Source organism: Oryzias latipes, chromosome 3, assembly GCF_002234675.1.
Source record: "Oryzias latipes chromosome 3, ASM223467v1".
Classification (NCBI taxonomy): Eukaryota; Metazoa; Chordata; class Actinopteri; order Beloniformes; family Adrianichthyidae; genus Oryzias; species Oryzias latipes.
This window is the reverse complement of record NC_019861.2, coordinates 22,081,968-22,096,455: the sequence shown is the minus strand read 5'-3', so window position 1 is coordinate 22,096,455 and position 14,488 is coordinate 22,081,968. Positions and strand designations below refer to the sequence as shown.

General features: G+C 37.9%; 3 protein-coding genes across 3 annotated transcripts; all 3 read right to left on the bottom strand.

Annotated features, from left to right (window-relative positions):
- Positions 1-1,015: 1,015 nt before the first annotated feature.
- LOC101170577 (cytochrome b-245 light chain) lies at positions 1,016-4,485 on the bottom strand. Its single transcript, XM_004067212.4, has 6 exons — positions 4,018-4,485; positions 3,743-3,812; positions 3,099-3,173; positions 2,914-2,997; positions 2,451-2,532; positions 1,016-2,154 (listed from the first exon to the last, which is right to left on the bottom strand). The coding sequence occupies exons 1-6, from the start codon at positions 4,073-4,075 to the stop codon at positions 1,963-1,965; spliced, it is 561 nt and encodes a 186-aa protein (XP_004067260.1). The 5' UTR covers positions 4,076-4,485; the 3' UTR covers positions 1,016-1,962.
- Positions 4,486-4,649: 164 nt separating this feature from the next.
- On the bottom strand, positions 4,650-9,712 carry mvd (mevalonate diphosphate decarboxylase). Its single transcript, XM_023953503.1, has 10 exons — positions 9,541-9,712; positions 9,269-9,339; positions 7,883-7,997; positions 7,640-7,789; positions 7,296-7,495; positions 7,102-7,176; positions 6,798-7,016; positions 6,251-6,366; positions 5,334-5,442; positions 4,650-5,259 (listed from the first exon to the last, which is right to left on the bottom strand). Exons 1-10 carry the CDS (start codon positions 9,599-9,601, stop codon positions 5,185-5,187), a joined length of 1,191 nt encoding a protein of 396 aa, XP_023809271.1. The 5' UTR covers positions 9,602-9,712; the 3' UTR covers positions 4,650-5,184.
- Positions 9,713-9,874: 162 nt separating this feature from the next.
- Positions 9,875-14,484, bottom strand: pdcd5 (programmed cell death 5). Its single transcript, XM_023953504.1, has 6 exons — positions 14,300-14,484; positions 12,281-12,318; positions 11,366-11,427; positions 11,186-11,277; positions 11,019-11,090; positions 9,875-10,914 (listed from the first exon to the last, which is right to left on the bottom strand). The coding sequence occupies exons 1-6, from the start codon at positions 14,363-14,365 to the stop codon at positions 10,867-10,869; spliced, it is 378 nt and encodes a 125-aa protein (XP_023809272.1). The 5' UTR covers positions 14,366-14,484; the 3' UTR covers positions 9,875-10,866.
- Between the last annotated feature and the right edge of the window lie 4 nt (positions 14,485-14,488).

The following is a 14,488-nucleotide window of genomic DNA, read 5'->3' as shown; positions in this document are numbered from 1 at the left end:
AAGGTAACTAATATCATCTCATCTCAAATATGTTATGATATATTAGTATTAAACCTGAAAAGGTTGACAATTATTTCATGGCTACACATTACTTTGGCAAGAAGGCAGAATCATTGGTTTAAACGAAGCATGTCCAAAGTCCGGCCTGTGGGCAAAAAGCAGCCTCCATTCAAATTCCCACCTCTCACGGGCTCCTGTCATAAAAATAATAACATGTGGCCCCAGCACTTTCTAAAAAGTGTGTGTACAATTTCTTGATTGTGGCTGGCTAAATTCCATTCTTAGCCATTATAAACCTGTTGTGACAACCTGTGGCTACTTTGCCTTCAGAACCTTAATAACCAAACAAGAGGACACAAAATCCACTATAATTTAGGTTAAAAAAATGTTAACAATGTAGCTGCAAGTGACCCCAAGTCTGGGTCCCCCTGGTCCAAAGCCTGGATAAAATACAGGGTTGTGTGAGGAAGGGCCTCCAGCATGAAACTCAGTGAAAGCTGATTTGCTGTGGCAACCCCTGAAGGGATGTGTTGAAAGGTGAACAAACATCCATTCAATGTGGAAAAAGGAAAAATATGCCATTGCAAAAAAATGGCATCATATAGTTCATTTACATTTAATGCTTTTATAAGAGTTCAAAGAATGCGAGCCGATTGGTTGGCCCTCATACATCTTCAGTTTGGACACCCCAAACCAGCGAGGGGAAATGATTATTTTAGGTGTCATTTATTAGTATTATATAGACAAAATTAGAAGTATTTTCCAGAAGATGGAGGGCAAATTTTCAACTTTTGATTTCAACCAGTTTCAGTTACATTGTGATCTGAGGTCAATCTGTTCTTTATTCATACTCTTCCATTTCAAAGTCTTCATTAAATACTTACATGTATCTGTAAAAACCAGGTCTTGTCTTGTTTTTGCAGTTTATGTGCAAACTTTAAAGCAGTTGTTGGGGTTTCAAAAGTATAAGTATCATGAACTTTGGGAAGAAATTCTGACACACTCACTCAGCTGACTGGTTTTCTGTGTGGCTCTTCTCCTAAATAAACATTTCTGTTTTTTATTCTCAACAAAGTGCGTGATCTTTGATTACTACATTTCTCCAAGCAAGAATCATTGCATGAATAAAGATTCAATCTGCACCTGGGTGTTGCGGTTTAGACTAAAAAGAGGAAGCACGATTATGATACTTTGGTTTACAAATAGACAGTAACTGTTCTGACTCCAGAAGTAAAGAGAAGAGAAAATTAAAGAAAAATACTATCACGTAGAACCTGTTTGAACAATGCGTTAAAAAAACAGTGAACAGCAATGTTACAACTATGTACTACAAAGAAACAATGGAAAAACAGGGGAAGTGCTACGTGTCGAAATATTGGGCTTGTAAAAGCGAGAAGTTGCAAATGCCCCTGCTTTGAATATTTTCCACAGGAACAAAAACACAAAAGCAAAAACAGATGACAGATAACAATTAAAAGAAAGCAAGAAATCACCACAGAAGTATGAGACAACATGAATTGCTTTATCGCCATGATGCACCCAAAAACACAGATCATCTCATCAATCTGTACTTTTTCATTCTTTAATCACAACCTGCATTTAGCTGCTTTCAAAAACTCCAGAAACAAGTAAATACACATTTTTCTAGATCACTTTTATAAAATATAAAAACTTTTATAAAAGTTATGATCGCTGGAACAGGAAACAGATATTGACTTGGACCTTTTGAATATTTTTCCAAACAGTAAACACTAACACATACAGTACTTAAAACTGACAACAGTATATTTACATTTTCAAACTAGCAGCTACAGCATTTACATCTACCGTATGTGGTATATTTTTGATCATATCAACTTTTTGATCATATCAACTTTTTTCTTTGATCTCAGCTTCTTGTATTTCTCCAGGGTCACTAACTTGAGCGAACCGTTCCTCCACCATTCTGTGAGGGGGGTCCAGTTACTCGTCATCTGTCACAGACATGGGATTGTCATAGGCAGCTCCCTCCACATCCTTGGCTTGCTTCCGGCGTATCTCTGGAGGAGGTCGTGGTGGTGGGTTCTGAGGAGGACTTTTGATGCTTTCAGCAACAGGTTTCCGAGTATCTTTGCGAGGAAGAATTGGTTCCCAGTGTTCACCTCGGACAGCTGCCTAGATAGCAGGAGAATGTCAATGCTTTGCCACAAAAGGATAGTGACTATGTTGTTTACTCAAAATTGGAGATAAACCTAAATTTAAACCGTGTTACATCTGAACCTTTGAAACTCATGGAGAATTCAGTCACACCTTCGTTTAATGTTTTGCAATAACGTATGTCATGTTTCAACAGAGACACCACTATGGGACAACTTCTAAGTTGCAGTTTCCTTGTTTCCAGAAACTAACCACTTCCCGCCATTACAACACACTTTTCAAATTTGACAACTGGTGAGCTTTGAACAACTTACTGCCAGATAGATGAGACTGGCAATGCCAAGACAGACACATCCTAAAACTGTGGCAAGCATAAAACCTCCAGGTACACAAAGCCTGTAAAGAGAAATACAAAAGGGTTTAAGACCAAACACAGTCATGGCACAAGCCTATTGTTAGTGAGTGGAAAGAATGCCGTTTGGCAAAAGAAGGATTGACACAAAACAGTCCACTTATTCAAGCGTGGCATTGTTTCAGAACCACAAAGTCAACTTTATTCAACTTCTTTTCAAGACATTAATTAAACTGTTTTTCATCAAATATGTATCTGAAAATATTTCTCTTTTACTTCAAATTTTTCCAATCAAATAAGGATTCATGATCTTAAGTTTGATAAATCTATATATGTTATTCTCTCACGTTTCTTTTCTTTTTTACTTTTTCTTGTTTTGACTGCTTGAAATGAATTTCTAAATTTAGAATTCAAATCTTACTTACGCTGCATGCAGAAACGCTCTGACATAATAGTTTCTTGTTACTGGTCCGAAGGCTTTTACACACACTGTGAAGCAGTACTGGCCCCTGAAAGAAAATGAGTAGTGAGTAAAAAACCTTATAATAGTTAGGAAAATACGTGCTGATGATGAAATATGTAATAAAGGTAAGACTACAGGGAAACTTACGTCCTTTCCACACTCGTACCCTTGGCCCTTTTGCTCCTGGGATACTCGAGCAGGCACACAAAGACCCCAGCAGCACTTGATTTCAGTCAAGGCATTTTAATTATTGTTATCACTTCAACATCATCATCATAAACACACATAGTGCTTAATATAAGACTAAAATGTGCTAAATTGACAAACAAAACAAACTTTTTAATTTAATCTATCAGATTTTGGACTTTATGGTTACATAAAATGGATGATTTTTAACATTTGGGTGAAAAAATCAAATCTTAACTTAGATGAACAGGAAAAGAAAAAAAAACCTCATGGAGGAACCTGCATTTACTGAACATGCACAATAAGGAAGTGTGTACCGGATACTACACAAGTTGTGTTATGAACTAATACTCATCTGTCTAAGACACAGAAAAAAAACAATGTAGTTAGACTATAAAAACAAATATTGAAATATTCAGATGGGATGATATACATTATCTTCAAAAAAAAGGTGAATGAGGCTTTACACTTTCAGGTATTAAAATTCGGGGAAACCTCTCCAGGTTAACCCTGCGCATGCGCCACTTGGTTCTCATGAACCAGAGTGCAAACTGTATTAAAGAGTCTAAATCCCAATACACTTCTTATAATAAGGTAAAGGATACATAGCATAAGAAGCAAACTCCCAGCCTCTAAACTGCCCCGCCACTCCCACAATTCCTCCGGCGAGAAGAACTACAAGAAGGAAACAGGAAGGTAAAAAAATAAAACAGCATTAATGACAACAATCCACCTTTACTTTCTATAGATGAACATTATTTCTGCAACTGGAATTACCATACAGAAATGGAGCTATTTGTTCTAGTGTTAATTGTCCTAGTTATTTCATGACCTGACAAAAAGCAAATACTAACACTTAAAAAATCTTTTGTATACTCACTGAGGCCTGCAGCCAGAGCCTGTTCGTTGGCCCACATGGCCCACTCTATTCTCCCCATGGTGCTGACCCCAAAAACGACGCGACTACGACGCTCTACCTGCGACGACACCTGACCCTGCAGCCTGCACAAGGAAGACGACGCGCTTTAGAGGAGGTGCAGCCCGTAGACGTGCGGCTGGGAGGAGCGGGGCGGGGCGGGGCGGGCGGGACGCAGCCCCGCCTCGCCCGTCGTTTCCGAAAATATGCGGGATTCCCGGGAGGAGGGCGGGGCCAACACCCACCGGACAGGTGCAGCAAGGCCAGGGAGGAATTTCACTTAATCATTAAATAAAGTTTCACCCTTTTCTTCCTGGCAAGGAAGCAATAGCTTCGTTTAGTTTCTAACTTTTTCCTGTTTGTTAACTGATGCCTTCATCTGGATTTGTGTGTCATTCTCTCACATAATGAAACGGACAATAAAGGCCACATTGAATAAAGTTTAAAATATTTTTTACAAACTATTTATCCCAGGTTTAATGTCATTGACAAATACAAGATCTTTAAGGCAATGCAACTATAACATCTCTTTCTAACAGCGAGTAAAAGGAACAAGCTTACTGACAATGATGTAAGAAATCAGAAGACACAAGAGCTGCTGTCACATTTAACATTTATTTAGAATAGAACCTAAAAACTCGTGATTTGAAGTGACTTAGAAGACGCACTGTACAGTTTACATGGGGAAATTAAGATTTATTTTGCTTCTATGCTGGCATAAACTACGGAGCCCCTAAAGGGACATAGATGTAAAAGAAATTGTACTGGTTTCTCATGCGCACAATAAACCAACTGTTGCACACGAGGAACTAAGTGGTTATTATTTCTTAGGACTCCCCTACAAAGACTTTAGCTTTGCTTGCCTGGTGTCACCGTTATGTTACCTCTGAACGTCACCTAAAACGAGTTCTAAAGTCATGTAGTTTGTTTTGGTACCGGGGATGCACTGGCTTTGATCAGCTGCTGTGCTGCACACTGGGTTTTTTTTCTCGTGTGCATGAGAAACCAATACTATTATTTTTTTTTTTACCTCCATGTCCCTTTAGGGGCTCCATAATAAACTGTATAAATCTGTAAACGTAAAAAAACAAAAAAAAACAAAGCTACTTTCAAAGAACTAAAGTTTATGTCTTATAGTTTAGGAAAGCCATCAGGTGACAGCAGGTGTAGAGAGGGATCCTTCACAACCCGGGGGCCTGGACCAGCCTGGAATGTATGACCAAAAAAAAGAATCACTCTGCAGCTCAAAGAACATCCTCTTTGTCTGTATTTGTATGTACCTTGGTGCTAATAATGTAGCTTATTCCCTTTGGCATGGGTTCTAAGCCAACACTCTGTTTCAGCTGCTCAGAGACGGCAGCACTCTTGACTGGAAGACCTTTGATGAAGCTGCAGAGGAAAATAAAAGCAGCTTTGTGACATATTTTTGAGGGAGCTAAAGGCGAACAGGAAATAAGAGTGTGATAGCATAGAAATACAACAGAAACACCTATGCAAGTCTAATCAAATATATATATATATATATATATATATATATATATAACAAATATTAATCCCAGCTAATTACTCTGTACTACTATTACTACTTTGTAAAGTACCATTTAACCCAGAACTCCACTTAAGGTAGCATCATCACTTTGAAAGGATAAAAGACAGAATAGTTTTATATTATCGAAAATAAATTCAGGCATGGAGAGGTGAAACATAAAAAAACAAGCAAAATGCCATTTACATTATTGCCACATATGTTTTTATAATAAAAATACTAATTCATTTCAAGGCACACTATTTCTTTGAGCAAATGTGCATAGGTGCAATTTCAAATGTATTGTTTTCAGCCAAAAATAAATACTATGAACATGTTTGTAAATTTCAAACCCTTCATATTGTCTGATTTTTTCTTTTCCAAAAAATGTATTTGTGAACGAGGCCAAACCTTTTAGCTGTTGGCCACATTCTATCTCAGTAACAGAAACAAAGCCCAATATGCTGCAAAGTCCTTCATGACCGCATGCTTTTATTGTAATAAAAAGAAAAAGGTTAACCTGGTTTCCTCAGCAGGGTTTTATGAGCAAAATGCTATTCAACCCATAAACGTATGTGGCTCAACTAACTGTCTATCTCTTTGTTTTTTAGTTCCTTTAGCTTGTCAAACAGAAAGTATAGAGTACAGTAAATCGATTGGGTGTTGACATACTCCTCTCCATTGGTTTCTGGTGGGAAGAAATGCTGGATGAAGTGGACAAACTCTGGAACGTGCTGTTGTAACGTGAAAATCACAGCGTTTGGCCCGGCATCAAAACTGTAGGCCACCTAAAGGAGCACACAGACTTTCGTCAGCTTAAAAAAAAAAGAAAAGAATAGAAAAAAATCACGTTCCTCTTTTTTTTTATTACCGCACATGTTTCACATCTTTGTTACACAATGTCAAAAATTCATCCACATAAAAATAAACAATTGTGTTTCAAAAGTTACCAAAGGTCATACAAAATGAAAGCCTCATTTAGTCTGTTTTTGACCTGAAATCCAACACTTAGACAGAAAATATCCCATCAGGTTTTTAATTGTGCCCATTATGATTTTCACATATGTAAATATCATAATCCTAATTTTTACTCCTCTAACATGCAACGTCATAATTGTAAGTACTAATACAAGTAAAATAACTAGATCACCAGATTTAAACACAACTAAAAAATAAATACAACCACCACCAAAAAGGACAAAACTGTGGTACTGCTCACCCGTGTCTCCCCATAATGTCTGTTGTATCGATGCACCAAGTGAATGACCTGCTGGGAGACTCTGTTCAGGTAGAAGATTGGAGGGTATGTGTCCAGGCAGGTGGCATGAAACTGGTTGCTGTCTTTCATGGTCAATTCAGCAAATGCAGCAAAGTCTCTTCCTCGCACGGCTTTAATCATCTCCTCCATCCGGTGAGGAACAACAGACTCTGCCCGATGCTGCACACATCATTCACAGAAATGTTATGTTATGAGCGAAAGGTTGTAAAGGTGACTTTAGAACTGAAATTGAATTAAAGATCACCTTTAGTAGGCAACTTGTTTGTACGCTAGTTTGCATCCCAGAAGTGCTGCCGACTGGCTTCCTCTCAGCACTAGCCTAAACAAAAACACATCAGATTGCATTTAAGAGAGCTGCAAACTGCATGGATTCAAAGCTTATATAAAACTTTATTAACAGACGATGATGACCAAATTCTTCATCTAACAAAGACCTACCACAAGGACAAGGATTCTGAGTTCAGGCCAATGACTCTCTGGCTCCACCTGCTGGGCTAAACTGTCCTTGCCATCCTCCTGGTTTCCCATAATCCACTGAACAAAGCCTCCATACATGCTTCGGCAGGCGCTGCCAGAACCTTGACGAGCGACACCAGACAGCTCTCCTTCTACACCAAATGCCTGAGCGAGACTGTAAACTACAACCAAGGACAGAAAAGTACAAGATTACACTGTTGATGTGTTGCACATTAACACTTGCAACTTGAGAATTTTTAAGACAGTTTTCATAACAAACATTTGCAACGTAAACAGATTTTAGATACAGACATAAAGGCTCTCACCTAGACAGGCAAAGCCTGCAGCAGACGAGGCGAGTCCAGCAGCGGTGGGAAAATTGTTTACAGAGCAAATGTGGACTTTTTGAGAAAGACCAGTCAACTCAGTGGAAGTAGCGTCTCCGTCATTGTGCCTCTTTCGTGCCAATCTTCGAACTGAAAACAGAACAAATGGAATTAAAAACATCATGTTTCACTTCTGTATCTTGAATAGTGTTCATAGGAAAGCATTGAACAGAAAGAACTCACTTTCTCTGAGACAAGACTGAAGTCTTGGATGGGTGATGTCCTCCTCTTTGCCATTCAGCCATATTCGATCCTCCTTAAACGATCTGCTGGTTGCAACTGTTGTTGTTGTTTTTAACTGAACAGACATGAAGATAAAGACGTACAGTCAAACTACACAAACGCTATTTTCCAAACCATTTTAGATTCGAAACTTATGAATCATGACATTTTTCCAATTATTTGTTCTTTGTAAGAATACGTAGTAACCATGAAAAGTTAGTTTAAATATAGCTTAAAAATGCACTCATTTTTAATAGCATCAACCCTCTTTTAAATTGATAAAATAGAAATGAGTTGCCTCCCACTGTTGTGCAGTGAATTAGAGGGAACATGTTAAAAGCAGTAACATAGATTGGACGTTATTGTCCTTGCTCCCAAGGTTTTTTTTCATAATGCCCAAGGTCCTTAGTGAGTTTGGAAAGAGGTTAGGGTTAGTCGTGCTCCCTTAACATAAAATATAGTTTGAAGCTCTGGTCTTTGCACATTGAGCTGATTAGATGAATCAAAATCTGCGTGCAGATGTTAACCTGCCCTGACATCTTTATCATCGAAAATAACTTTGTAAAGCACATGTGTCAAACTCAAGGCCCGGGGGCCAAATGTGGCCCTCCATGTCATTTTATGTGGCCCACGATAGCATAAAAGTTTTTATTTCTTAAAATAAAAAATAAAAATGGGTGTGTATTTATTCATATCTAGGGGGAACTAGACTTGAAATATCTGATTGGGCAGCTATACATTAGGACTTAAACACTGTCCATGTAACCTAACCTGACAGAATCAAATTTAACAGGATTTATGCTAGAGTAACGAGCAAACACATGTTTTCTATGCAACAGCAATTGTCACTTTAAAAGTTATAATAAATACATAAATGAATGATTTAACATTAAGGAGTAGTTACGTTTATTTTTCATTACATTTAGTTACATGTATAAGTTATATCTGGCCCTTTGAGGACAACTACTATGCTGATATGGTGAATGTTGTAAAGGTTTGCACCATATTTAATATCACTTTCATTACATTTTAATTTCTTAACCTAACTTTAATATTTCTTAATGTTAAGATACGTTTTCCATTTATGTAGCTGCTCCTCAGATTAGCAGCCTAAAAACTCAAATAATGGCTAGAAAAAAATTTCCATTGCAACAGTTTTACTGTCCTAAATGCTTAAAATACATTTTAATTGAAAAAACAGTCAAAGCTAAGTTGCTTTCTTTTAAAAATATAAGGAAAAGATCTACAAATAAGTTGCTTTTTTCATACAAATCTTAGATAGAAAGACATGCAGTTGTGTTTAACAGCTGTAAGGAAAATGCATGATGGGAAAGTTTAGTTAATTGCCTGGTCTTGATGCAACGTCACGCTCAGAGATGAGTTGATTGGCAGAATCAATTCTTCGTTCCTTTTCCCCCCTGAAATGATGTTAAACACGGTGCATTACATACTGTCAGGGTATTATTATATAGTCAGTTGCGTTTCTTAGCGAGTTATGCTTAACAGTTATTACTTTAATGGCCACAGTGACACTGTTAAATGTCAAATTACACAGGTAAAAGTGTTACTCTAAGTAAAACATGCATGCAGAGCTAACTGAAGTCGGAAAGCATACTTACAGTATTTAATGACAGCTATGTTCACGGGGGCAGTACATGTGACCAGGTACGGCTTTTCCATTCCGCTTTCAGTTTAGACTTTAAAAAAATATATCTATTTCGCGACGTATGAGCTTTTATCCTGTTAGTGCGGCGTTTATCTGGTGTTTAGCTCTTTTAGAGTAGGGAGCCGACCTCATGGTTACGTTTTCTTCTGGAAGCACCCGATTGGTCAGGAGGAAGCATGTGGCCATCCTTCCCACCAATCAGATTTCAGCCTTTTTCACCACAGCGTCAGACTAGCCTATAAGAAATCATCTGACCATACTCGAGTCAAACTGGCGAGGACAGCAACTCAGGGATGATTTTCTTTTATTTGTAATCTTTTAAGCCTTAATGTACATTAAAGCACACTAAGGCACACTACAGGTGCACGTGTCTGGCTTTCAGTATTACAAGCACACAGCCACCATAGTTGTTTACATCCCGTTGCTTTTGTAAGTTATTCATTCCATTTTTCCAAAGTTTCAATCTGAGCAACATTTCAATTTGACAGCTCAGACAGGTTTCTTTTCTTCAGGCTTTATTTCAAATGAATATGCAAACATTTGGCAAAGTTTTCACTCTCATTTCCAAGATCAACGTGTTTCAGATAAAAAATAAAGTAATCAAAATATACATTTTGTTACTTTTACTGGTGGTGAGATTCTTTTGGGAGTAATGTTGTAAATTTCACTCTACTTAAAATACCCATGAATATGAATTTATCATAGGAAAAATTACATCTGTAGCAACCGTTTGACCATAAGGCATGTCATTTTTATCGGAGTGAAAACCTTTGAAATACAAGTCAGCAACGAGCAAACATCCAAGAATAATGTCTTGAACAAATGAAATGTAAGTCCAGAAAAAAGCTGTATGTGGTACCCAAACATTTGCATGTGCAAAAATTTAAACAGATCAGGTTTAGCTGTGTATAATAGAAGAGCAGGCTTTATAATCAAGGTAAAATAATAACTACTTTAAATAAAAATGATTCAAACAGTTTACTGTCTGTTAGAAGTACAACATAAGTTGTATCAATGTGTAATAACTTGAAAGAAAGAAGAATACAAAAACACCTCCAGAACCAAGAGTGCTTTCTCCTATCCTTCAAATTATCAGCCAAATGTCCTTGTTTTTCCTTCTTAGGTGTATCTGTTCTAAGAAGACACACATGTTTGTATAATATACCAGCAGTTACAAAACGAGAAAAAAAAAAAAAAAAAATCAAAAATCCCATCTTTATCCCAGCAAAGGAGTTTAAGTCAGAAACACTTGTTGCATCCCAGGCCTCCGTAGATTAACTTAATAATCATCTTCATCATCTGAGTCCATCACTCTCCGTCTGTTGAACTGCAATTACAAAGAGCAAAGCATTTACCAGAATGTGACACTTTACAACAACCCACTCAGGATGAATTACACAGAGTCATATGAGGGATTTTAGTGGAACGTACCGTAACAGTTGTCTTTTTTTCAGTTTGCTGACTGACTTTTTCAAGGATCTCAATCAAGCCTGATTCTGAAATCTGTCAAAAACAAAAAGTATTCACTTGTAAGTAAATTGAAACACCTTAATTACATAAACCCCCTTAAGAATTTTTTGTTTTTTTTTGTTTGGTACCTTTCCTCCTAACTTTCCAAATCGAGCCATTTGTATAAGATAGTTCTCCACTGCGTTTGCCTTGTCAGGCTTCACCAATGCCAGGTTGCTCACTGATAAAGTAAAGATCATCAAAGAAAATATTGTAGTTAAAGAGGCAATGCTCCCAGAACTTTGAATGAAAACATAGCATAGACTTACATCTTGCACGGGCAGACTGGTCTAAAACTTGTGCCAATATTGAGTTCCTCATTTCGGTTTCTCTGCAGAAAAAATAAATAAACATGTGGTCCATAAATGAGCAGAACAACTTTTTAAAGCAACTGAGTTCCACAGCTGTTCTGTCAACTTCGCTATTATATGTAATGCATAAAATATATTTTGTAAACATTAAATGACAATTAGCACCATTTAACAGCTTTATCCATAATTCAGTGCACAGACGGAAGTTGGAAGAGATGGAACTGAAATCTATTTGTCAGTGAGACTACTCTTATCTAAATTTGGTTGCTGTAGAATTGTGGTTTTAAAGGGCCTATACGATGCATGTGAATATTACTTTGGGCACACTAAAGAACGCATTCATTCCTTCGTCTTCTAAACCCGTTTGGGGTCACGGGGCTGCCGGAGCCTATCCCGGCCGCTTGTGGGCTAAGACAGGGGACATCCTGGACAGGACGCCAGTCTGTCGCAGGGCCACAATCACACACCCATGCACACTCACACTCACAGACAATTTAGATTGACCAATTAACCTATGAAGCATGATTTTGTACAGTAGGAGGAAGCCGGAGGAAACACGTGCACTGTGAGACCATGCAAACTCCACACAGGGGGGACGTTGGTGTTTGAACCAGGGGGCAAGAGCGCTAACCACTGGGCCACCATGCAACCCCTAAAGAACACCATTTTTTATTGAATATTAGTTATTTTTGCTAGCTATTTTCCTATCCTCACTAGTCTACGCCAGCTCTAAGAACCCGCTCATTTTAATGCGTGAATGGATCAAAACTAGCCCTTTGGGGTTTCTTTTCATGCGGAATGAACATAATAGTACAGTTAAAAGCTATAAAAAAAATTCTGCTTGGTATAGGCCCTTTAAATAAAACATTTCACCTTTGTTTGGTCTCCTCTTGTTGATTATTTGAAGCATCCTGAAGACACGAGAGAGACCGTAGACATACTTTTAGGTTATATTTCAGTTGATAAGCTTACAAGAATACACATTTTTTTGTTAGAGGAAACAACTGAGTTACTAACTGCAAAACTGTTGCTATATTCTAGACAGAAACCTAAAAAAAGAAGTAAGTATTATATTTTGCAATATTCCTGTTTTTAAGTCTGAACTCATGTAGTTCCCTCAAAACATGGGGACGTATCTATGAACTTTTTCCATTTCTGTGTATCAAATAATCTTTGAGTATTATTGTAGACATTTCTACTTATTTTCCATTAGGTTTAAAAGAGAGTGCATTAAAAAAAAAAAGGACATGACATGACACAAAACATGACTTCACCACTCATGTTTTTGTTTAAAAAAAAAAAAAAAAAACCAATGAAAACCAGTTTGTTTGAAAAGGTCTATGCATATTTCAAGAGAACAAAGTTTATACATCTGCTGCAGACATTAATACTGCTAAAGAGCTCAATTCTAGTATCTTAAAGTGTATTTTTAAGTACTTTGATTTTAAACAAAAGGTTAAAGGCCCGTACACACCGGGACGAATATTCGCCAGCATTTTTCGCCACGTTTTTTGTGTTCACACCCAGGCGATTTTCGCTGACGATGAGCCGAGCGAACATGCAATTTCCTTCCCTGACATTAGATGGCGCTTAATGTAAACAGAAATACTCCTGTACACAAGGTGGCGCTGCGCAACTTTACGCTTCTTAAAGTCGCTTTTCACTCAGAAGAAGAGAGCAAGTATTTACGCGCTTGTCAGAATAATACAAAGAAAACATGAATATTTCAAGCCCCAGTAGCTCCAACTGGTGCTTGGTTCGGGGATATTTTAGAATGTCCGTCATTATTTCTTCGCGGCAGTGTAGACGCTACTTGGCGTCTATCTTCTTCGCTGGTATGTGTGCTCAGCAAGGCAGTTTTGTGTTTGAGCGCCCCCAAGTTGTGTTTTACTGTAACTTCAGAAGCTCCAGACACGTGTGCAAAAGCGCCATTCTCATTGGTCGAATAGATTTCGACGCGACGCGTCGAAAAAAAAAAACGAACCCGAGGCGTTTTTTTTTTTTTTTGACGCTTTGACGCGTGGCGTTTTTTCGCGTCGGTGTGCACACTCTCATTGGTGGCCTTTGTTTAGTCACGAGGCGTTAAACGAAATTCGTCCCGGTGTGAACGGGCCTTAACACTGTTGGCGGTCTGTTGAGGTTCTGGGACTGACAGTGACAACTGGTGGACAAAAATAGCTTAAACTGTTTTTTTTTGCAGAGAGATTACTTTAATGTACTCTAATCTATGAAATCCAGACTGCTCATCTAAAACTGTTGTCTTACAAATACCATAGAAATGATTTATAGCTTTTGGGCATATACACTAATAACACTAATAACATCTGTTTAATAACTTCCTACACAAAAATCTGTTTCATTGGTCATTTCAATACTTTTTTTAAAAAAATATGACGATGAGAATTGTAAATGTAAATTTTAAATGGAAAATTTCCAGTCCCTTACTCGCATTACAACAAAGAAAGGTCTGGTTGCCAAGGCTACACAAATAAAAAAGTCAAATGTGACTAAAGATAAAAAAAAACCTTTCTCTTTTATCTTATTTCAAATAAATGTCTAAAAACGGATAAGGACTGTAATTCTGCAGCACTTAACTGTCATAGTAGTCAAAGGGGTGTGCGCTGTCATAGTGTCACACAGTGTCAACAAGAATAGCACTAGTAACATGCGTTTCTTGCTGTTGTTTCTCATTAAGAAGCATGGTAACTTTTTAAAATCATCATTCATTTTATATGGGAGCAACATGTTTTATCCAGAGAGTGATATGAACAGGAATGATGCAGTGTTCATACTGTTCTCTCTCAGTCAGCTACACTGCTAGCTAAGCTAGCAGCATCCTAACTTTAGCATCTCCTCATCATGTGGTGGCGGAGCCTCGTGCATAAAGCTTACCCCGTGCTTTGCCTGAAGCTCTGCCATTCTCTGGCGCCGTATCGCTTCTAATTCGTCGTCAGCCATGATTTACTGGAATAAGGTTGACGTTAAATTCCGCACTGGGCTGAATTCTCGTTCAGCAGCAACACAATACTCATAGAAGAGGCGAGGCCCTGCCCGACGCAGGAGAGGAGAATCGATTAAAGA